We start from the raw sequence: 25,412 nt of genomic DNA on the forward strand, positions 1-25,412 counted from the left end.
TCTCAAATCTATGAATGTGCACTAGAGCCATTTGCAAGTCTAAGCCCATTTGTCTGCAGATCCTTCAGACATACACAAGCTGATAAAAACCCATGCAAATACAGTAATGATCCGATTTTCAAATGAGCTCCACACCCAGCAGTAGTTATTAAAGTATGACTCTACAAATATCACCATTGCATGACACATATACACCCTGTTTTATTCCAAACCAACATCTCCCTCCCCTATGAATGAACACTGGGCTCCCAAGGCCAACCATAAAAACGGCCATACTGGGTCAGACCAAAGGTCCATCTAGCCCAGTATCCTGTCCTCTGACAGTAACCAATGCCAGGTACCCCAGAGGCAATGAACAGAACAAGTAATCATCAAATGGTCCATCCCCTGTCACCCATTCCCAGCTTCTGGCAAACAGAAGCTAGGGACACCATCCCTGCCCATCCTGGCTAATAGCCATTGATGGACCTCTCCTCCATGAATTTATCTAGTTCTTTTTTGAACCCTGTTATAGTCTTGGCCGTCACAACATCCTCTGACAAAGAGTTACACCATGCCAGCATGTGCCCTTAGAATGCAAGGACATCAGGGCAAGGATCCTATCGTTGCTCTGGCACAGCTCTCCAGTTGTGTAATACCAGGTATACCAATAGTGCTAGATAAACAGTCAATTGTGCCAAACTTTCTATTGAACTAACATGTCATTTTTAAGTGTTTGTTTTTTCTCTCCCCCACGAACCAAGATATACACAGGAAGAAGGAAAGATACCATGTGACAATGGTAAAGCACCAAGGAGCAACTTCCTTGTAACACTGAACAGGGAACTTATTAAAACAAGAAAAACAGCATTATTTCTAAACCTACTCTGTCCCTCAATCTGTTTAACTGCAGAGCTTCTGCTTAGACCTTCCCCAGACCTTCCCATCTCGCTCCCTGCTTCAGATTTAGGGAACAGTAAGTACAGATATCCTCAAGGAAAGTTTCTCCTTGTATTTTTTGTGGGGGGTTTTCTGCTTATTCCCTCTAGTTTTAGTCCCTTCATCACACCTCTCCCAGTGACTAGAAATGGAAACCTGAAAACTGAGAGAAGCAGGAAAATGTGTCTTCATTCCTTACTATCCCAGTCAAGGTCCCTTGAAGTCACCTAACTAGTTCTGGTTTCCCCAGTAAGGTGGCAGACAGGAGAGCTGTTAAGAAGTCTGAAAAAAAGCAGCATAGGCGAAAGTAATTACATTTTACCACTGTCAACTACTATAAAGGATGTGTCTAATGTCCCAAAATGAGGCATACTAGGTTGGCTGTATTGTAACAGTAAACACTGGATTCCGGTGACTGTAATAAATTTGGCAACCATGACCTATGTCAGGTGACTAGGAAACAAAATCATCTTGCTGGTTCAAGATTCACTAGTGCGCTGGTTTTCAACCTTTTTTCATTTGTGGACCCCTAAAAAAATTTCAAATGGAGATGCAGACTCCTTTGGAAATCTTAGACATACAGGTTGAAAACCACTGTTCTATGGTAAAGACAACCTTTTGTGGATCCCTTAGACATAGTCTGAGGAGTCTCAGGGGTCCGTGGACAACAGGTTGAAAATCACTGCACTAGTGTAATAATTGGGTGACACACAGGAGGGCTTGCAAGTGACTTGACTTTATTTCCTGGCTCCATGCACTTGACGTAGGTCAGATTGCAAAATTCATGCCCCTGTCATCTGACAGGTTAATAACCTCCGAAAAACATAACCTTCTTTTGGCTGGAAAGGAGTGGAACAAAGTACATACTCCATGGGACTATGTTATTTGGATAGCATCCACTCACCTATGGAGGTTCTTGGTGATTTTTCCTCCCTGCCCTTGTAGGTAAAATAGTTCTGGCAATGACAGCACTTAATGTACTCCCCCACTATGCAGGACGCATTTACTATGAGTGCTTCCACTGCAGCCCAGCAGATACATCTGAGCTGTTTTTATATGTATTTGGCCACACAAGTAGCTTGGTCTGAATTTTCAGGGGAAAGTGATGTGGAGAGGGGGCAGGAATAACACAAGGGGAGAAAAAAGTTCAGAACCTGTCCTCTTATCCTCACAGGGACTGTGCCCATACTTAGCATCTTTGAGGGGCTAAGGGAGATTTTAAAAAAAATCAAATTTCATCAAGAGAACTTTGTAGACCTGAATAGCTCTTATCTCTAGAAATCTTAGTGGTTGCTTGCCAAGATTTTCAGAAGTGGGTGGCTAGTGATAATGGATGCCTAACTTGATACGCCTTGATGAGTTCTGATTTTTAGAAAGTGCAGAGCACCAATGTGCTAAAAGAATCAGACTCTTTCCTGGCACCAAAAAATAACTAGTCACTTGAAAACCTTGGCTGTTGTTCAAAAGCCTGCTCTCAATTTTGTGGTCCTGGCTTGCCTGACTCAGCAGTGTTTTAATACTTGCGACTTGTTGACAGCCACATAAGGCTGTTAAGCTCCCAAAAGGAGTAAGTTTTGTTTCTTTCAGATTTTATCCCCTATCATCAAAATTGTATTTGGACTATACACTCTACACCCTGAATGGACTCAGATAGCTATTTTCAGAGATGGGGAGTTAGATTTCATAGTGGGCAGGCACACCCTTGTTATCTCCTGTGTGTGCATTGGAGTGCATATCTAGCACTGATGCACAAAAGTATCTTCAGGGGACTGCAGAGATATAAACTATGACTATGTTCTGGTTTTGTCTGTCCCTTCCAGATAGTGCAGGTCCTGAGTCTTCCTATCACAGGACAGATCATACCTACTGGGGTATATGAGGCAGGGAATGGGCTCAGGAAACCTAAAAAAGCTTTTTAATAATAGTTACTGGAGCACAGGGTAGGTGTTTATAAACCTGTCACTTAATGGAGACTTATCCATCCATATACTACAACAGGATATATTAATACTTAGAAGGCTGTTGCATAAACATCACAAAAGTTGGATTTTAAGGTTTCTTATAAACCACTGAATTTAAAATGAAGAAGCTATAGCTATAGTAGAACAGCAACAGGCTGCAGCAGGGTGTACTTTCCTGAAGGATAAAAGCCTTCTACTTCACAATCTAGCCAAGGCATGTCTTGCCCTGTAATGCACACCACAGCAAGGTGTGCTACTTAACACTTGCAAAAGAGTTAGAAGCTTGGCACTCATAAACCTCTGTGAATTAACAAGCTTGCCATAGTTATGTAGAATTAAACAATAACGAATACAAAATATACAGTTAATGGGGTTATTCTCTTGCATAGACTCAAGGACAGGAAAGTGGCAATTGCTGATGCTGTTCTTATGCAATTGCTCTTTTCAGTGGGTGGAAAAAAAGAACGTTCCCCCTCCCACCACAATGGTAAATAGCTCCCTTCTGTTATAAATGGGAGCCAGTGAGAGGATTGAGAGTCTGCCTTCCAAAGGGAGGGACCTGTTTCATTTTGGTGAGATCCCCGAGGGGAAGGTGTGTGGCAGAATGAGTGCCAAACCGAAGACCTCTGCTGGAATCATCTGGGCTCCTTTTTCAAAAGGACAGGTAGAGTGTTTCCAATTTTTCTAAAAATGTGCTTGTGTTTTAGACTGGAAATTATGAAGCCACTACTGTCTGTGACCTTTGTTCCTTGTTTCTCTTGGTCTCATTCTCTTTATTAGAAAGGGGGGGCATAAAGAATATCGAGTAAGCTACATGTCTAGCAGTTTTCCACAGCTCTGGATGAGAAGGCACTTTCACCCATGTCAGTCCCAAAGACAACACTTAGCTTTGTTTTGTTCTTAGTGCAAATGTTATATTTCAAAAAAGTTCAGTTAAATTCTGTTTGGTTTGAGCAATTGAAGCACAAGAGAAGTTTCTCTCTCCCCACACCAGCTTTGCAGACCTCAAAACTCCCTTATTAATATATTGCACACTTGTCATGAACAGAGTCTTCATTCATGGACGAATGCTGCCCTTGTAAATATGAGCAAAAAGTTGGGTTAAACATAATTACACTATAATTGTTAGAAATTTGCAGTCTTTATTTGTGTAATATGGGAGTTCTCCTAATCTTAATGACATCTTGCAGGGAGGAGTTCCGGATATACACCTGCCCGAGCACATTGAATCAGTGCAGTCATGCTTATTTCAATAATTAGTCACGGCCTACCCAATGCCTCTGATGTGATTATACTTGCTTCCAGATTACACCCTCCACCATCGTATATGTAATCTGCTTCCAAGAACAATGTTTTCTCCTTTAATTATGAAGATGGTAACTCTGCCCACACACACGCAGATAGGAGGTTCATGGCAGCGACATAGGAAATAAATACACAAGTAAAGAGAGAATACTGGTATAGAAATATTAGCTCATTAACTTTAGTGATGCAATACTATTCAAAAACAAATACAAAGAATAAAAAGCTGGTTGGAAAATGTTTTTCTGCAGGAAAAAATGTTTTCAGAGGAAAAATTAAAAACTGAAATGTTTCAGTTCTGAAGTTTTGCCATTGTGTCTCATGTGAGTTGTAATTCAGATGTATCTTGCTCCTATTCTCCTCTACAAGCCAGGCTCCCTGGTCAGACTCCATCTCCCATAATGTATCACAGTCTCCCCTCAGTGGGGTTGTAGGGGTGGGAGGGTGAGGCATCATGGGAATCATGTGCCATGGTACATCATGAAAGATGAAGTCCAGCTGGGGGCCTGGCCCACAGATGAGAATAGCAGTATGAGGCACCACAGCAGCACTTCACAAGTGAAATGTCTCGGTATTCAGGGTCTTTTTTTTTTTGGGGGGGGGGGGGGGAGGGGAAGCAGATAATTTTAACAAATAAATTGTTTAGTCTAAAATGCAATTTTCCATTGAAAGTCAGGTTTGATGGAAATTTTCAATCAGCCCTAGTCTGTTTAGAAATTCCTACCTTGATCAGCTTTAAGCATTCCAGTGGCAAAGCTGACCACTGTCTAGGTGGTCTTCCTATATAAACAATATGACGATATGACTAAACAGTGTTATATAGAAAACTAAATTTAAGTCACCTTATTTTCAGGGGTGCTGCCCCTCTAGTTAAAAATCAATGGCAGTGGTAGGTGTTCAGCACTTTTAAAAATTAGGTTCTCTTTTGTAAGGCTTTTCCTTCAGATAAACTTACTGCATCACCCCCAAGCTGAGCTTTTCCTTAGGAAAAACCCTGCCCTCTTCAGCCTGCTGTAAGGCTGGTTCTTCAAAGCTGTAAGGGCATGGTCTTCAGTCCCTTTTTATTCAGCTAGCAGCATTACCCTGTGCTGTAGCCCAGTTCAGCTTTGTCTCAGAAACAAAAGTACACACACTGGAAGAGAAACAGATTCTCTTTCCAGCCTGGCATGTGCTTGCTCCTGTTACCAGTACGCTCTCTTTCTACACTCTTGTGACGGATTGGATCACAGAAACCGCCTTGGGAACTGCCAACTGATGTGCCAAGACTACTTCTGCTCCTGCTTTCCTGCCCTGGCAGCTTGGGACTTCAGTGCCCTGCTTGGTTTGAGCCAGACCCGCTAGCCCAGGGGTTCTCAAACTTCGGGTTGGGACCCCTCAGGGGGTCATGAGATTATTACATGGGGGGTCGCGAGCTGTCAGCCTCCACCCCAAACCCCGCTTTGCCTCCAGCATTTATAGTGGTGTTAAGCATATAAAAATGTGTTTTTAATTTATAAGGGGGGGGGGGGTCGCATTCAGAGGCTTGCTGTGTGAAAGGGGTCATCAGTACAAAAGTTTGAGAACCACTGTGCTAGCCTGCTGCAAACTCAGACCCAGGTCTGAACCATGTCCCCTAACAGCTGTAGGATTAATTGAAAGCAGCTTAAGAAGTGTTCCCGTCTTTAACACACAGATGCTCAACTACCAATGGGGTCCAAACCCCAAATAAATCCATTTTACCCTGTATAAAGCTTATACAGGGTAAACTCATAACTTGTTCGCCCTCTATAACACTGATAGAGAGATATGCACAGCTGTTTGCCCTCCCTTCCCCCAGGTATTAATACATACTCTGGGTTAATTAATAAGTAAAAAGTGATTTTATTAAATACAGAAAGTAGGATTTAAGTGGTTCCAAGTAGTAACAAAGTGAATTACCAAGTAAAATAAACTAGAACACGCAAGTCTATGTCTAATACAGTAAGAAGACTGAATACAGATAAAACCTCACCCTCAGAGGAGTTCCAGTAAGCTTCATTTTACAGACTAGTTTACTTCTAGTCTGGGTCCAGCAATCACTCCCACCCCCTGTAGTTACTGTCCTTTGTTCCAGTTTCTTTCAGGTATCTTGGGGGTGGAGAGGCTATGTCTTGAGCCAGCTGAAGACATAATGGAGGGGTCTCCCCAGGGTTTAAATAGATTTCTCTTGTGAGTGGACACCTCTCCCTCCTCCTGTGTAGAATCCCAGCTACAAGATGGAGTTTTCGAGTCACATGGGCAAGTCACATGCCTATGCATGCCTCAGAACTTACAGGTAGCAGCCATGGTTCACATGCTACTTTGAACATCCTCAAGTAGACTTCTTATGTGGATTGGAGTCTTCCAAGATTCATTGTTTGTTAAGTGTTTCTTGACTGGGAACTTAACTTGCACATTCCTTTCTCAAGAAGCTGACCAAATGCTTTACTAAAACTACTTAGAAATCAAGCAAGTACACAGCCAATATTCATAACTTTGAACACAAAAATGACACATGCATATAAATGGAATGAATAGATTCAGTAGACCATAACCTTTACAGAGATATGTTACATGGCATATGTAGCATAAAACATATTCCTGTTATGTCATATATTCAAAATATTCAAAAACATTCAAAAGCATATTTCCATAAAGCCTTATGGGGTGCACCGTCACAGCTCTCCATTTCCAAACTGTAAAGTGCACCTGAGGGTGAGGGCATGACTTGTAGTTAGATGTGGAGACTATCATTCCCCTCTTACATGCACTAATTCAGTGGTTCTCAAACTATTGTATTGGTGACCCCTTTCACATAGCAAGCTTCTGAGTGCGACCCCCCCTTATAAATTAAACACACTTGTTTATATATTTAACACCATTATAAATGTTCAAAGCGGTGTTTGGGGTGGAGGCTGACAGCTCGCAACCCCCCCCATGTAATAACCTCACGACCCCCTGAGGGGTCCCAACTCCCAGTTTGAGAACCTCTGCACTAATTAAAGTAACATGCCCATTTATTCTTTTTGAGAGTTATTCCATTTCTGCAATCCATTCCTTAGAAAAACTTACCCCAAGTATCACAAAAAATTATAATGTCTAGACTGATACAAACATGCAATACATAATGTTCTGGTTTGGCTGGGCTGCTTGTACTCAGAGGGTGTTAGCTGGACTTGCTTTTCTTTCTCCCTTCTCTTAATTAACCTACAATATTGTGATATGTAAACAGTTGCAGCCTCTGGGATCCCAAGTCCCAGGATGAATGTGTATAATGTAGGGCCAGATTTTCAAAAGAGCTCAGCCTCCAATGTTCCAAATGTTTTTGAAGTTCTGGCTCCAGCGGTGGGAGCTGATCACTTTCAGACATGATCATATCTCAAAAACACACAAAAAATCCGCAATAACAAGCAAGGAATTTAAAGTGTGCATGGAGTGGAATCTGTTAAGCAACATTGAGAATAAAATTCCTAACCTTTGCACGTATGAATATTTCAGTTATATACTGCAACAGCCCTGTGTATGCTCCGCCCTTTTGAAAATCAGATAGGATTCAACATTTGTAAGTTATATACACCCTCTTGTTTCTGAGCATAAGTGAAGCTTCTAACTGATGCGGTTAAAAAGAAACTTACTCTGTGGGGGCAAGATATTTCATATTTGCCTATTTTAGGATTTCTTCCACCTTCAAAGGGAAAAAATTACATTTCTCTTCTAGCCCAGTTAGGTGATACCAATCAATTATAGAATATCAGGGTTAGAAGAGACCTCAGGAGGTCATCTAGTCCAACCCCCTGCTCAAAGCAGGACCAATCCCCAGACAAGTTTTTGCCCCAGAACCCTAAATGGCCCCCTCAAGGATGGAGCTCACAACCCTGGGTTTATCAGGCCACCGCTCAAACCACTGAGCTATCCCTGGAGACAGGATATGGGAGTAGATGGAACACTGGTCTGATTCAGCATGGCTGTTTCTCTTATAACATAATTTACTGGTATTAGCGTATAGCTACTTCATTTTAAATGTGTTTGTTTCAAAAACTCATTTTGTTGTTATAGAAAAAGCATCTCTTTCCACTGTGAAATAGTTTGTAGTAGAAAGATAAGAACAGACAGGTATAAACAATGACAACTTTGTTTTGTATTTCTGGCACTGGACTGGTACTCAGGAGACCTGGGTTCAGGTCATGCTCTGCCACGGACTTCCTAAGTAACCTGGGCAAGTCACTTAATCTTTCTGAGCCTCAGTTCCTTATCTGTAACATGACAATACTTCTTTTCTCCCACTTTTTGTTCTATTTAGATTGTAAACTCTTGAGGGCAAAGACTGGGTCTTACTATTGTAAGCAGAGTCAGGATGAGCTCTACCCTGACATCTGGTGGTGAATTATGGCGAGTGTGGAAAAGAACTCCAGGGGCTGATCTTGTTTGCATAGGCACACCCACTCGCCTGGCATGAAACCACAGCAACTCAAAGTGGTTACTTTGGCTGGTGTGGGATCCCCAGTTTCTCTGTTATTGGGGCAGGAAGAATAAAGTTTTATTACCCTGATTCTGTGAATCAAGGCCAGTGGAACTGTTGTATGACAGAAGGACTGAGTGAGTCATTCACCATTACCTAAGTAGCATTTGCTTGTCAAGGGGCATGGGTTACAAAACCCAGTGAATTGAGAGAGGATGGGGACAGGTATTTGTACCTGATGGGATGGGCCCCCTTCCTGAGGGGGTTGAAACACCAATTGCACTACCTCCTCTCTCCACTGTTGAATGTCAGAGCTAACTTTGACAAAAATGTAACCCTTCTGCCCATCTAAGTTGGCAGCAACAAGGGCCGGGTTCTGTATCTAGGGGTTCTGTTTCAATAACACAATGCAAAACCGGCTCGAGCCCCCACCCAGTGACCTGGGACAATTACATACCACCCCCTGGGCACCTCTAAGAGGCAATACTTCCCCTCCCGCAAGCACGGAGTCTGAGTGTAACAGAAAATGTTTAATAACATGAGGTAAACAACATCAGCATTAAATTGGAAAAACACCACAACTAGAGTTCTTAGACCAAACCATGAGCGAAGACCCACCCCAGCAAATTGGGCCGTGTCCTCTCCCATTGGTTCTTGAAACCAGCGACCCAAGAATCACCAAAGTCCCAAAAGTCCACCAATCCCAAAGTCTCTTGGGTCCAGCAACCCAAGAATCACAAAAGTCCCAAAAGTCCGACAACCCCCCAAAGTCTCTGTCCATGATCAGTGCAGCCCCAGAGTTCAAAAGGGGGGGGGTGAGCAGGGTGTTAAGGGGCACCTTACGTGATCCGAGGCCAACCGGCTGCTTCTCCGTGGGGTTCCACCGCAGCCTTCACCACGAACTGCTCCACTCCACCCGCAGTCCCACTCCTGCCGTCCCACGAACTGCTCTGGCAGCCGCGCCGCTCCGCTCACCGACCTGTGAGCCGCGCCGCTCCGCTCACCGACCTGTGAGCCGCGCCGCTCCGCTCACCGACCTGTGAGCCGCGCCGCTCCGCTCACCGACCTGTGAGCCGCGCCGCTCCGCTCCAGCTGTCCCTTGGGCCGCTCCCACAAGGCTCTGCTCTGCTAGCTGCTCCTCCAGCTGCTCCGCTCACCGACCTGTGAGCCGCTCCGCTCCGCTCACCCCCGCTAAGCTAAGTTAGCTTAGCAATATAGCTTCAGGCCCCCCATTAGTTAACACAGCCTCAGTGATCTCAGCTCTTAAATAGCTTTAGCTCTTTTGTGATTTCAGCTCTTAGTGATTTCAGCTAGTAGTAGGGGAGCCCCAGTGTTGGTGCACTATTGGCCCAAAGTGAACTCAGCTCAGCAGTCTGTAACTAGACTCCTAAGGGAATCAAAGTTAGCTCTGACATTCAACAGTGGAGAGAGGAGGTAGTGCAATTGGTGTTTCAACCCCCTCAGGGAGGGGGGCCCATCCCATCAGGTACAAATACCTGTCCCCATCCTCTCTCAATTCACTGGGTTTTGTAACCCATGCCCCTTGACAAGCAAATGCTACTTAGGTAATGGTGAATGACTCACTCAGTCCTTCTGTCATACAACAGTTCCACTGGCCTTGATTCACAGAATCAGGGTAATAAAACTTTATTCTTCCTGCCCCAATAACAGAGAAACTGGGGATCCCACACCAGCCAAAGTAATCACTTTGAGTTGCTGTGGTTTCATGCCAGGCGAGTGGGTGTGCCTATGCAAACAAGATCAGCCCCTGGAATTCTTTTCCACACTCGCCATAATTCACCACCAGATGTCAGGGTAGAGCTCATCCTGACTGCTTACACTATATTCAGGGTGTTGTGACGATAAGCACATTAAAGATTGTGAGGTGCTCAGATACTTAAGTAATGTGGACAATATAAGTAACTACTCTTAGCTGGGGCTTGTAGGTGCTACTGTAACTAAAATAATATATCTCATTAAGGTTACCTGGACTTCTCCATTGAATCCAGCTGTCTCCTGGCAATAATTTGTATCCTAGTTGGCATGTTCTGTTCTCATTTTCCACTGCCAACAACTGAGTGCTGCAAGTCTTGCCCATACAAATAATTCTCATTCGCACACATGGTTTCATTGAAGTCAAGGGGATGGCTCTGATAAGTAGAGCTCATAAACATGAGAGGAGCCTTGCATGATGATGCCCTGAATCTGGAGTGTCAAGCTTCCAACTTCTATAATCATAATAATTTAATTTTTTTAATTAATGGAGATATCCCATCTCCTACAACTGAAAGGGACCTTGCTAGGTCAATTAAGTCCAGCCCCCTGCCTTCACTAGCAGGACTAAGTACTGATTTTGCCCCAGATCCCTAAGTAGCCCCCTCAAGGATTGAACTCACAACCCTGGGTTTAGCAGGCCAATGCTCAAACCACTGAGCTATCCCTCCCCCCAATAAAGAACTGAGAGGTGTTAGCCGTGAAGTGCTACAGAAAGGACATTGCTGAATCCAGGCACACAGGAGCTATTTAAATCTGCCTGTTTTGTGCCTTTGAGGCCTCCAGCAGTCTCTCCTCCCTCATGCAGCTGTGCTGTGTACTTCAAAGAAAGCTGGGCTGCTTTAAAACGTAGCTTGTACTTAAAGCACCACCTCGGGACCAGTCAGTCAGTTCCCATTTCAACTTTTTAATTAAAAGTCAAACTGTAAAGCAGGCCGGCCACAGCTCTGTGCTGGAGCTTGGCTAGAAGCGAAATGTAATTCTCCCCTCTGAAGCTGGGTTACTTCAGAGGGACCAGGAGAGAAACTTCAAAGGCTACTGTGTCCCTCATCCGGTCCACTGCCAAGTTTCCCAAGCAGCCGGCCTCTGACAAACCCTTTATCTATAGATCTGAAAAGGAGCCAATTTACCTTTAAAACAACTGAACTCCCATTAACGTCAGTGTGAGCGACACATGTATCAGGCAGATAGACTGGACGCAATACAGCAGCTGCTCTCTATGGCAAAATGAGTTCATTTCCAGTCTCAGAGCTGGCTAATAATTATTTTAAATGATAAAGAAAATGATAATCTCCTTTTCAATGTAATAGGCAATAGAAGAAACCGTTACCCTTACAAAGGATATAAATGCTCTTGTGAACCTTGTAGTGAATGTTTGTTTCTGTATTGTTAACATTCCCTACATCCAGAACCCTTCTTTTTCTTGCATGTAAACTACTGCTTAAGTCGATTAAAGTTACGTCGCTCAGGGGTGTAAACCCCTCCCCCGCGAGTGACGTAACTTACATCAACTTAACATGGTGTCCACACTGTACTATGTTGGTGGGATACGCTCTCCCATTGACATAATTAATCCACTTGAACAAGAGGCAGAAGTTATGTCCATGGGAGAGCGCTCACCTATCTTATCGCATCCTCATCAGACCCGCTAAATCAACGCTGCTACATCGATCGCAGCGGCGCCGATGTAGCATGCTATGAAGACAAGCCCTTAGATAGAAGCTTTCAGTAATTTCATATAGAACCAAACATATACAAGAGGACAATGATTTTTGCTTTCAGTTGTTTGAAATGACCAGAGGCCATGCTTGAGAATTCCTAGGCCAGGTTGGATGTGAAAAGGATCAATTTTGTTAGCTGATAGAACTGTTCAAACACAGAGAATGGCTAATGTTCCATTACCTGAAAAATTAGAAAAAAAGGTGATTTTTTTTTCTTTCAAAATAGATTTTCCTCGATGCTTGTAAACTACTTTTCAAGGGCCTGGGCTCCCTTAAGGTGCAGTTATGTGCACCCATGGATCTCTTACAGCAATTTATTTTCTGTGCCCTATTTCAACTACAGCCCCAATCCTACAACTGGGTACGAGTGGGGGACCCATGCAGAGCCTGATTCATTTCAACATGGATCAGCTTGTAGGATAGGAACCCAGATTTCTTTCCTGGATAGATTTTTGCCTCTTGTACTTACATCAGAACAGAATAGGTGCTATACTTGTTTTTCTTCCAATCAAATTATTTTAGAGCAGCACATTTGCACATAATGTGTTGTTTAATGTAAATTCTGCTCCAAAACAGGTTTTTCTATAACACGATTGCTCAGGTACACGATCTGCCTGACTTCTTATATTTCTTGTTAATAGGCACGGGAAGGAACGGAAGAAGGGCCGGCAGTGTTGAAGGAAGCTGGCCTGATTGATAAACTAACAGCTCAAGGTATTTTTCAAATGGAAAACACAAATTTAAATACAATTAACATTATCCATTATAAACATACCAACAAGTACATAAGCAATGCTCTGGCATCTTTAATGAAAAAAAATGACTGAAACGTTTAAATAAAACCAAAACACTATGTTTGAAAATTTGCAGAAAATTGCAAAGTGCCTAAAAATCACAGAAGCTGTAGAAGTTTTGTGCTCACAATTTTTTATCACCCGAGGGGATTCCTTAACTGTTTTGAGACAATTACCTTCTCCATGCAAATTGACCCAGAAGCCCCCATTCTACCCTGCCCCTCCCCTTGGCCAGCAAAAGCATGTACTTATTTTAGATTTCTGGTGATGTCATCTTAGCAGATCCTCACTTCGTAAGTCCAAAAGTAGATTTCCCCCCCAGTCGCTTACTGTGTAACTTTATATTTTGTGAAGTCTAGCCAAAGGAGGGCTAACTATATATCAAGCCTGGCCTTTCAAATGTGTGTGAATGAAAAAAGCAAGCTTAGCTGAAAATATGTTTCCCATCCCCACCCCTCCAAGCTCAAAACCACTGGAGAGATGTTCTTCAAACGTTTCTGGAGTGGAGGGAAGCTGCCTATGTCACAGCCCCAGTGGTGCTTGGGAGGCTTAGAACGCTGCAGAAGTAGCAGAACCCAACATTTGTTTAGCGTTGAATGAGCTACTGCCTCCTCATCTGACAGAGTGCTGCCTTGTACTTGTACACTGCTGCCTACCTGGTACTTATATGGCCCCCCTGGCCATAGTATCTGAGTGCTCTACAGTATTGGATGTATTTATTCTCACAGCACCCGGGAAGTAGAGAAGTACTATTAGCCCCATTTTTCAGCAGGAGAACTCAGGCACAGACAACAAAGTCATTTGCCTAAAGTTACACGGGCAGCCTGCAGCAGAGCAGGGAATTGAACCAGGGACTCTCAAATCTAGGACAACACCGTAACCAGTGCACCATTACTAATTATTATTATTGGTATTCCTGCAGCACCTTGGAGGACCAGGACTCCATTGAGCTAGGTGCTGTACAACCACAGAACAAAATACCAATCCCTGCCCCTAAGAGCTCCCTTCCCTCTAAGGTAGCGGCTAGCTCCTTCCTCACCTGCCCTTGTTGACCATCTCTTACTACTCAGGAGGGTGAAAGTTTGCTCTCCTACACATACCGGTAGGTCTCTGGAAGCCATGCTAGTAATAGCAGCATAAGCGCCAGCCTCAGGATTTTCAGAATGGTAACCTAGGCAAATGGGCGAGTTGGGTTAGAAGCTGCTCAATAAGGATCTAAAGAAGAAAAGCAGAGTTATAGATTAAGATGCAAACAAAAACACACATCCAAACATAAAATAGATTTACAAATTACAGGTGATTTACCCCATATCACCTGCTACACAATAATGTTCAATTGTTTTCAACAGGAAATTTTAAATGAAAAATGTACTTTCTTGTGACCTTTAACTTTTTCCTTCCACTGTGCTAATCACAGGGTGTGATGTTAAAGATTATGGCGCCTTGCAGTTTGATGACATTCCCGATGACAGACCATGTCATAATGCAAAAAATCCCAGAAGCGTTGGGCACGCAAACGAGAAGCTAGCCAGCGCTGTGGCAGAAGTGAAGAAGAGTGGAAGAACCTGTTTGGTTGTTGGCGGGGATCACAGGTCCTTTGTTATACTTGTTTGTATAAAAGCATGAATGGCTTTCAGAGCTGCACAAACGACGCAAATGAAGAGCCAGTTCATTTTTAGCTAAGTCCTTTCAGTTCAGTTTCAAGACTAGCAGTTGTCTGTTAAATCTGATCAAAAGCCTTTCCCCATTCCAACACCCCTTTAAAGAGCTTGGTAGAAAAAATAATCAGCCATTCAAACAAGCCAAGGCAGTTTCCTACACAGCAGTGTTTGCATTTAAAAAAATGTATGAGGAACCCTCATTCCAGCAGAGGTTAACCTTGGAGTTTTATGTAGATTTGGGTCCCTAATTTTACGCTGTGCAAATAGTTCCAGTAAGGGAGGGGTGGGTAGTTAATGTGGCTGTTCACCAAAGCACTCAAGCATGAGCGTAGCTTTAAAGAATGTAAATAGTGTTGGGATTCCCTTGGAGCTCTCGCTTCATTCAGCTTCCCAAGAACTCAGTTCCACTCTAGATTTCGTCACTCAGGTATCATAATTTGGCATACAGCAATGCTACGCTGAGTTGATCAGGGAACATCACAGGTCCAAAGTTATACAGAAACTATTTCTCTTTGTACACATTCACACAATTCATTACATTTACTAGACCCTGCATCACACACTTTAGGATCAGATTGGTTAATCTGTAGGAACCGATCCCAGTACCGCATGCTCTATCCACCTGCTGTCCATTTTAGACTTCCTCTTTACCTCATTCTCTACACTCCTAATTTACTTTGTCCCTTGTTATCTAGTTCATAGTAAATAGTTCCCTGGGTGTTCTCCCTCTCACTTAGCTAGCTCACTCATTGTCTTTTTAGCCTTCTGACCCATCTACTTATCTTATTTAGCACAAAAGTCCTGTTTTCAGCCTGATGATTCATTTACCTCCCTAATCCTATCTTCCAAAGAATGAGGCCTCCACACAAGTGTTAATTACTTCAGGCCAGGTCTCAACAACAAAGAGTCTCATTCACTTCATTGGGACTATTCAAACTGTGTGCATCCTTAAGCACTTGGGGCCTCCCAGCAAAGTGAAGGGGACAACTGACGTTCTACACATGCGTGAGTGCTTTGCTGGATCAGGGCCCAAATTACCATTCTTGACCAGGGCATCTGTGCAGTATGTGAACTCGCTAGCCATTCTCCTGCCAATGCTCCAGAGTTTTGCCCTGTGCTTCTGTGAGAGTGCTGACCCCAAGCTCAACTCCATAGTACACAGGAAGCCACACCCTTTCCTTTTCCAGCCTTCCTCTTCCTGGAGTCTCCCCACCCAGAAGAAATATAGCATTTCCAGTGCATGAGGAGCCTTCCTTGGCTGCACTGTGGGCTGCAGTTTTTCATTCTCAGAGAATGGTTTGCAACAACAAATGCTTTTACAAATAAGTTTAGCATGGTGCTGTGAGAAGGAAAATATGTTGTGTGCTGTGCCATGTAATGCCTGTGTTTACGCACAACTCTCTGTCTATTCAGCTTGGGAATTGGAAGCATATCTGGCCATGCAAAGATTCACCCTGATCTTGGTGTAATTTGGTTTGACGCCCACACTGATATTAACACTCCATTGACATCATTATCTGGGAACATGCATGGGCAGCCTGTGTCTTTCCTTCTGAAGGAACTGAAGGACAAGGTAATACAATTGCCATCACCTCTTTACATTGCAAGTATCTTGGAAACTTGTCCTAAATGGATGTGGGTTCTGCTCATCCTCTGCTCCCCCAATTACTACTGTAACATTTAGAATTAGTAACGGAACACACCCGCCTATTTCCTCATATTGGGACCCCTTCTCCCCCGTGGATCACCCATGGCTCCTGTGGGCAAGAAGTCTGGCAGTCCCTGCCCTGAACCCTTGGGGTCAGCCAGGAGCTTCAAAGCTCTGCCTCTGGTCGGGAGCCAAGGTAAAGGAGGACCCCCAAGGACCCAGTGTCCTATGGCTCTGATTTGCGGGCAAGGTTTGATTTTCAGCCTGCTCTCAATCCATCCAACCTTTCTACACTCACATTTTGGGCTTTTTAAGAAGTCAAGCCTTATTCTCTCCCTTTCCCCCCCCCCCCCCCCGCCCACTTTGAGGATGAGGCTGTTTGTTGTGGGTGTAACATAGTAAAAATAAAACCTCTTTTGATCCTCTGAGATGCCTGATGTTCCAGGATTCTCGTGGATAACCCCGTGCCTGTCTGCTGAAGACATTGTGTATATTGGACTAAGAGATGTGGACAATGCTGAACAGTGAGTCTAGTTCCTCTCTCAATAGTGCTCAAAAGCCACATTTCCCTTGCCTAAATGGATGTGTGGTGTTGCTGTAGACTGCAAAGTAGGTGCCTCCTTGACCAGTGTGAGGCTTAATGTGATGTGATTTGGAAACAACTGGCTAGGCAGCAGTACTGCAGAAAATAATCGGGGGGTTTGGGAGAAGCAGGATAGAATGGATCACAAATTGAATGTGAGCCAATAATGTGATGCGGTTGTGGAAAAAATCTAATATTCCGGGGTATATTAACGGAGTGTTGTATGTAAGGCACAGGAGGTAATTGTCCCGCTGTACCTGGCCCTGGTGAACCCTCAGATGGAGTACTGTGTCCAATTCTGGGCACCACATTTTAGGAAAGATGTGGCTAAATCAGAGTGTGTCCAGAGGAGAGCAACAAAAATGAGAAAAGTGTTAAGAAAACCTGGCCTCCAAGGAAGTGTTAAAAATAAAATGTGTTTATTTAGTCTTAAGAAAAGAAGACTGAGGGGGGTCTGATAATAGTCTTCAAATATATTAATGGCTGTTATAAAGAGGATGGTGATCTATTGGTGTCCCTGTCTATTGAAGGTAGGGCAAGAAGCAATGGGTTTAATCTGCAACAAGGGAGATTTAGGTTAGATATTTAGAAAACTTTAAGTATAAAGGATAGTTAAGGACTACAACAGGCTTCCAAGGGGGGTTGTAGAGTCCCTGTCTTTGGAGGTTTTTAAGAACAGATTAGACAAACACCTACCAGGGATGGTCTAGGTTTACTTGGTCCTGCCTCAGCCCAAGATTACTATGATTCTATGATGGGAGAAAATAAAGTAGAAAATAGGCCCTCCTTCCCCAAAGACAGCCAGCCAATGGACAAAATCTGCAATATATAAATCAAGAATTGCAGGGAGAAGACACTATCTTTAAATATCGCCTCACCTCAAAAGGTCATGCTAAATTCACCAGAAGTAATTTCCCTCCCCTCCTCTCGTATCGGATTCCTCTGCTCACGTTCATAAGTGAAATGTTGGGGGAAAATCCAGTGCCTATGAAGACTTCCTCCCAAACTGCTCAACCCCTTTTTGCTGACTGAATGAAGCCTGCACCCACAGCCATCAACACATCTTCTTTACCTTTGGCTCTCTCCTCAAACCAGATGCCTGCTCCTCTCCTGTGCTGAGGAGTCTCTCCAATTTCTTCAAAGAGAAAAGATGCAATCCAGCAAGAACTCTCACCTTCCTGCCCATCCCCTACCATGTACATTTCATCTTTTTCACTCCAGTCTGTCTCACAGGTCTGTCTCCTCCTTGTCCTCTAATGCCCAATCGATCCTCTCTACATCATCTCTTAGCTTTCCCTACTTTTCTTTACCTCCTCTCTTATCCTCCCCCACCCATCTGGTTCTTTCATCTTCAGTCATCTGCTTCTCCAATCAAAAACCAACTTCGATCAACTGCTCCTGCCTGTCCCCTCCTCTGTTTGTCTAAACCAGCACGTGTATAAATACATACGTTTTAAATCCAAATTTAAGAACTTAAATATTGATTTGTAGGCATCTAAATGGTGACTTAAGGTATCCAAATTCCAAACTAAATACATATTTCAAATGTAACCAATATAGATTAGGTGCCTATATATGCGCTTAGGTACCCAAGTTCAAAAATTAAGCACTTCAATATAAGCAGAATACTTTACTTCTCTCTCTTACTTTTATAATTCATTCACCTGGTTGATAATTTGTAAGCAGAATTAAAATGTAAAATTTACTTAATATTTGTACTTAGGTTCTCAGATGGAAGATAACATTTCAGAGGTCAGTACATTTACAAAATGCTGAAAAAACAATGTACTTTTAGTGGCATTCATAAGCCGTTAATGTGTCTGCCATGTCTCTTTCAGCTGTATTCTGAAATCTCTGGGTATTAAATACTATTCGATGACTGAAATAGATCAACTTGGGATTCAGAAGGTGATGGAAGAAACACTTTGTTATTTGCTGGCCAAGTAAGTAAAGAAACTATTTCTTTTTTTTTTTTATACAGAATAAAAATTACACTACAACCCATGCTCAAAAATGGTCAGGTAAATCACCCCAGAATTTTGAGATCCCAGTCAGTCACTGGAGTGCTCCAGGGATGCTGAATAGATACCTGCCAGGACAGTACAGCAAAATTGTTCTAGGGCAGTGGGAAAAGAGGTCCTCTATATGTAATAGGACTATGTGATTGTGTTAAAGTTCAACAGATCTAAGAGAACACGGCACATTTTGCCTAATACTCATGCATATAAATCAAGCCCAATTTATGTACTGACAATCTGAACCCAAAGATCAGAAAAACAAAATTTCTGCCCTGACCGTTACAGGAGACCCACTAAGTATCGTTGATCCTATGGTCAAAGATCACTTCAAAACTCTCCTGTATGATGTACATTTAAAACACAGTGGTTCATTTTAATGGTATTTAAATTGGTATCTAATTTTAAAAGTTTGAAGTGAATACTCAAATCCGCCCCACTGGCTGCTCACAACTGTGTCCAAGTCTCTCTTTGGCACTGGATGAGTACAATGGAAGTCATCAGGCACTGGTCTAGGCCCCTGGGTAACTCCAGAGGCCTCTAGTGTCTTCATGCCATGTACTTTATGGCAGGGACTCTTTTTGTTGTTTGTACAGTGCCTAGCACTATGGGGGTTTGGTTCATGTCTGGGGCTCCTAGGTGCTACGGTAACACAAGTAATAGGTGCCTTCATACTGGCTCTAGGGTGTTCTTCCCGCCCACAGATCAAACAGAGCTAGGCTGCTAGGGCTTCCCCCATCTGCTGCTACCGTTGGAACTCTCCCCTGCTCAAGCAGGGATTCCTCTCCATCCTTGGGGCCTACAGTCTTACTGAGGGTAGTGAAAAAGGGTAGTAGTAACAGGAAGGAGTGATAGGATTACATTTAAAAAACAGCACAGCTTTAGGCGGAATTCAGGGAAAGCTTCATCGCAGGGAGATTGTAAGACTAGAACAGTCTCACATCGGGAAATGGTGACAGCATCATCAATTTAGCTCAATTTTGTTCATTTTTCTCTAGTGAATATATTCACAAAAATTCACGTCCCGTGACCTGTCCATGACTTTTACTATATACCCCTGACTAAAACTTAGGGAAGGGGGGGGCAGCTCGGGAGGGCGGCCCGGGGGTGGGAGGGAGGTGTTGCGGCCCGGGGGGGTTCCACAGGTGCTCGGGGGAGGGGGGGTGGAGTTGCGGCTCAGGGGGTGCCGGGGGGGCTGGAGCAGGCTCCCTACCCAGCTCCTGGGAAGCAGTGACCCCAGCTCCTAGCTCCACGTGCTGCCTCCGCTCTGCCCCAAGTCCCAGTTCTGCAGCTCCCATTGACTGGGAACCGTGGCCAATGGGAGCTGCGGGGGTAGTGCCTGCAGGCGGAGGCAGCACGTGGAGCTAGGAGGGAGCGGAGTTGCTGTTGCCCTTCTGGGGAGCGCCCCACCCCCACCCCAGGTAAGCACCGCCCTGCACCCCAACCCCCAGCCCTGAGCCCCCCGACACCCAAACTCCTGCTGCTGGGGAACTGGGGGGCCCAAGACTGCTCCAGCAACCGCCGCTGTAGAAGTCACAGAAGTCACGGAATCCATGACTTCTGTGACAAACATGGAACCAATTTACAATCTGTTCCTTGCTTCACTGTGCTGCAGTCCAAGGCAGTATGTCATTTCATAACTTCTTTATGTGGCACAAATGTTTTCTAAGTAGGACTCAAGCAAGAAGCCTCAATCAGGGGGCTTAAGTTTTTCCATTGTTTGTGAAGAACATTTTCACAGGACCACTTTACAGCTTCTGTTTAATTTTATGCTTTTGCTTTCCACCAATAAAGTAAGAAGAGACCAATTCACCTAAGTTTTGATGTTGATGGCTTGGATCCCTCTCTGGCACCAGCTACAGGCACCCCAGTTCCTGGAGGAGTGACTTTGAGAGAGGGTATCTATGTAGCAGAAGAACTTTATAGAACAGGTACAATAAACACCTGAAAATTCTTAATACAGGTTTAGATTTAACATTTGCCATGTCTACCTACAGCATTTAAAGTGTTATGGTGAGGGATTTTCCAACTTTGAGGTACATATTGGATTTTTGCACTGCTTTAATATAAGAGGAATTCACACATCAAATAAGAGAATGTGATATTCACTATTGCATAGTAGTCATGTAGGATGAAGGCTGATGAGCTCACAGTTTAGCTGTGGATGTCCAGAGTAAAACCTGAGTTTTAACTATAAATTAAGAACTAAATAAATGAGCATTGCCTAAGGCCTTGTCTACACTAAAGGGAAAAGTTGATCTAATCTACGCAATTTGAGTTATGTGAATAGATCCACACTATTTTTTGAATTACGTGAATTAGATCCACACTACGCGACGTCGATGGGAGACGTTCTCCCGTCGACTCTCCTTACTCTTCTCGATCAGGTGGAGTACAGGAGTTGATGGGAAAGTGATCGGCGGTCGATTTAGCGGGTCTTCACTAGACCCGCTAAATCAACCGCAGATGCATCGATCGCTGCAGCGTTGATCCTCTGGTAAGTGTAGACACGCCCTCAGCCATACCTGCCATTAAAATTACAATAAGTTGTGGCTCTGACTAGGAGAAAGAAAAGGAAAAGAAAAAGAATCCTACTTGCCATGCTTTATTTGGAATCTATGGACTGGGTAGTGACACAGACCTGGCAGAGCTCCCATTGCTGAATACTCAGCAGACTCCTATGTTTGAAATTCAAGTACTGGGTCATGCATGCTATTAAGCCCACTGAGTCTGAGAAACAGAATTGTCAGGCTCTCTTCCAGTTTATAGACTCCCTGGCTGGTACCCCTTTTTGTAAGTAGGACCCCATCATCCAAATGCAGTAGGCTTCAAGACCAATGCTGAACTACCACCCCCAAGTCTCACCAATAATTTAAACATACCCTTCCCCCGACACTTAACTCAGCAAGCGTAAGAGACTTAAGATGTGTGCAAAAGTAACAAAGCCTTCACAAACATCTCTCACCCTCCTTTGTCCTCACCACGCAGAGCCTTTGGGTTTTGGTCAGTTCTTTTAGTGTCCCAAGTCCTTCCTCTCTCCTGCTCAGTCTTGTATTCTTGTCCTGGTCACTGAGAGGCAGCTGCTAAGAACAGGCCATGTATCGTTTATAACTTTAAGCCCCCTCTGACATGGAAACCTCCTGGTCTCCCCGTCAGGTGATCAAGGCCCTCCATTAGGTGATTCGTTTTTTGGTTACCACTCACCAAAGTCCAGACTGGAAAAACTGGTTTCTTGCAGCTTGCAACCTTCTTTAGTGTACCCATGGTATTGCCAGAGAAAAGTAATTCAATGTTTACAGCCCTTGACTGCTTTGCAATGTACACTATCACCACCTCTTGGAATTCCAGTCCAAAATAAAGGCAAAAAGACAACAGGGAAGGCACAACGTTATTGTAGCTGTGTCGGTCCCAGGATATTAGAGGAACAAGGTGGATGAGGTAATATTGTTTATTGGACCAACTTCAGTTGGTGAGAGAGACAAGCTTTCAAGCAACACAGAGCTCTTTTTCAGGTCTGGGAAAAGTATTAAGAGTGTCACAGCTAAATACAAAATCAAACAGATACATGTAGTTTAGCATAAGTATCTGTTCTAAGGGTCCATTCAAATCTAAACTTTCAGGAATACTTTGCCCACAGCATTCTAAATAGTGAATCCAGATGATCTCAAACCAGTGTGGCCACATCTGGTAATATCACCTCACCTCTCTGCCTACAGCTTAAAACAACATTAGGATTGAACATTTAATCAAAGCAGAGAAAGTGTCACCCTCTCTTAGTATAGGAAAAGAAAACAAAAGTATTGCTGAAGAGTGGAGCTCATTAAAATTAAAACTGGAGGGGACAGAATAGTGAGTTAAATAGCAAGTTTTGAATACCTAGATGTTCTGGACCCAAAGGTTCAAATATCCCCTAACATCTCCTCATCCTTCCTTCAGAGAGATTAACTGTACCATATAGCTTACTCTCTGTGCAGGGCTTTTGGGTAAGACCTTTAACTGAGGTCCTGTCTGCTCTCATAGCACATTTTGCATGAATAGGGATTTACTAATTTCTATAGGCTACATTTCCCATGCTGTCCCTACTGTGTAGCACTCCGGTCTCTGCGTAGCTGTTGCACTCCCACCACAGCTACCTGTGTGTTTTAGTGGCATTTAGTTTGTGATGTGCTTTGTCAATTCACTGGAATGCAGATGTTTGATAAAATGTAAAAACAGACACAAAGAAAGTTAGAAATCACCTGCAACTTTGTAGTATGGGACCCCCAATAAGCATAGAGCTGATGTAGCTGGCTCCTATGACTTCTTCTTTACACCCCTTGGCTCAGACGACATATTGGGGGTGGGACTGAATGGGTCCTGGGCACTAGGGGGAAGTATCCAGAGCATTCTGCACTTTGGCTATACCTCAGGTAGTGTATGAACTCTTGGGGACAAAGCTAGCTGGTTCAAATTACAGTAGCCCCCCAACGATGCCTGAGGCTGAGGATTAGAGTCATAACTAGCTCTCTGATATCAGCTCCTTGTTGTTGTGTCCAGCAGAAGATGAGCAGAATATCTGACTCTAAATAGCTGCTTTGTTAATGTTGGTAAAGAAGAAAGGCAAAACCTAACAGGAGGAAAATACATCCTGCCTTGGAACCTCTGTGGTAGTGAGTTTGGAATTTCTTGACCTGAAAAGAAAATTATGCATCAATTGAAAGTTTTCTCAGTATAACTGTCATTTGTTATTGCAGGGTTGCTATCAGCAGTAGATATAATGGAGATCAATCCGGCTCTTGGGAAGACACAAGAAGAAGTTAACACAACGGTCAACACAGCTGTTTCAATTATCTTATCCTGTTTTGGTAAAGAACGTGAAGGTTCTCATAGTCCCAGTTACCGTATACCCAAGCCACAAAAATCCATCTGAACATATATAATTAAGTTCCAAGAAGTTTTTCAGTCCTAAAGTATAATATTTTGTTAATGACAGTTGCTTACTGAATGACTTTGGTAACCTCAAGCAAAAAAATAAGCTTTTCATCGAAGCTCAGTCACTAATGAGACAGTAATTCTCACTCATGCTAATGGAGGCTGGTGAAGTAAAGTGTCAGATTTGCTCATACTGTTTTAGAATTTGTCATAAAGTAGAAAAGTCAAGTCAAACCATTTATTACCAACATTGCAGTAAATCACATTATTACTTCTATTTACTGACCTTGTTTTCGTTGCTCTCTATAAAGTTCCTGGGTCGTTAAAAAGAAAGTGGACATTTTTCTTATGCACTAAACTAAGTTTTCTGGAAGAGATTGCAAACTGTTAGTACTAGATAATTGTTCAACAAATTTCTACATGCAAAAACAGCCCACTACTTAGTAAGTAACATTACTTTAGCTCACCTTCTGCATTACTAAAACTTGAGTCAACACATCCAACATGTTATCTTACAAATTAAAAAGAAATTGACATTTTAAAATACCAAGTAACTGGATTTGGGAAGTAGTTTTATAATGGGTATGTATGTTTCATTATAAATGAAATATTAATTAACTTTATATTGAAATTTTGCAGACAGACTAATGTACAGATGTGCTCTAGGCATTATTTTGGGGAAGTTCTATTGCCTATGTTCTACAGGAGGTCAGAATAGATGATTACAATGGTCTCTTCTGGTCTCAGAATCTATGGTTTCATAGAACCATAGAATGGGAATGCACCATGTGAACTCCCTCTGGTGGCTAATAACTAAATTGAACTTCTTCCAGAGACTGATCTCAGTTAAGTCAGATAACATTGGCATTACAGACAGTTGTTCAAGTCTTACTAGATGAGTTTCCTCTGATCAAATACATTATATACAGAAATACCTAGGGTGACCACATTTCCCTAAGGGAAAACAGAATACTGTGTGGGATAGCCCGAGCCCCTTCCCCCCGTCGCCAACTGCTCACCTGAGCCTTGCGTCCCCCCCGCGCGTGGAGCTGGCATCGCCGCTCACCCCCTCCCTCCCCTGCATGTTCCACCGCATCCCACCCCACTTTTTTGATGAAAGTGGGTATTTGTCCCATTTGCTCTTGAGAATTGATAAAGTTGGCAAGAGCAAACAGGAAAACATGCCCACTTTTGCCAAAAAGTCAGGACAGCTGGGACAGGGCTTAAAAAAGGGACTGTCCTGGCCAAAACAGGACATATGGTCACCTTAAAAATACCAGATCATTAAAAACAATCAACTACGTGCATGCCTCTGCATTCTCCATGCTGCCTCCTACACAGAGAACAGTCTCTCAATTCTTATGCATCAGGCCCTTCTTTCACCTCCCGCAAATCTGATTATTCATACCTGCTGTGTTTGTCACAAACATTAACCCATGCTGCCATTGCCTGGGCAGCTGAGGGTCTCACCTTCAGGTTTAAACTCTACGATCAGCCACCCAAATGTAGGACTGAAATTGTACACAAACTATGCTTTGCTGTGACAGTCATTTAAAGCATTAGCAAAAAAACGCAACTTCTAACCTAAAGCATTCAGTCCAAAGTAGGCAATGTTAGGCAAACAATCATTTCTTTTTAGACCACTGACGGTTAAGATAAGAGATTAAAG

The 25,412-nt window shown here is 43.3% G+C and overlaps 1 protein-coding gene across 1 annotated transcript; it reads left to right on the forward strand.

Moving 5' to 3' along the window:
• Positions 1-743: 743 nt before the first annotated feature.
• On the forward strand, positions 744-24,076 carry LOC101953072 (arginase-1). The gene is made up of 9 exons (XM_005280279.5): positions 744-955; positions 3,328-3,543; positions 12,773-12,845; positions 14,343-14,517; positions 16,000-16,159; positions 16,664-16,758; positions 18,656-18,760; positions 20,627-20,763; positions 23,566-24,076. Exons 2-9 carry the CDS (start codon positions 3,391-3,393, stop codon positions 23,739-23,741), a joined length of 1,074 nt encoding a protein of 357 aa, XP_005280336.4. The 5' UTR covers positions 744-955; positions 3,328-3,390; the 3' UTR covers positions 23,742-24,076.
• Positions 24,077-25,412: the final 1,336 nt, after the last annotated feature.

This window comes from Chrysemys picta, chromosome 3, assembly GCF_011386835.1.
Source record: "Chrysemys picta bellii isolate R12L10 chromosome 3, ASM1138683v2, whole genome shotgun sequence".
In the NCBI taxonomy this organism is placed as follows: Eukaryota; Metazoa; Chordata; order Testudines; family Emydidae; genus Chrysemys; species Chrysemys picta.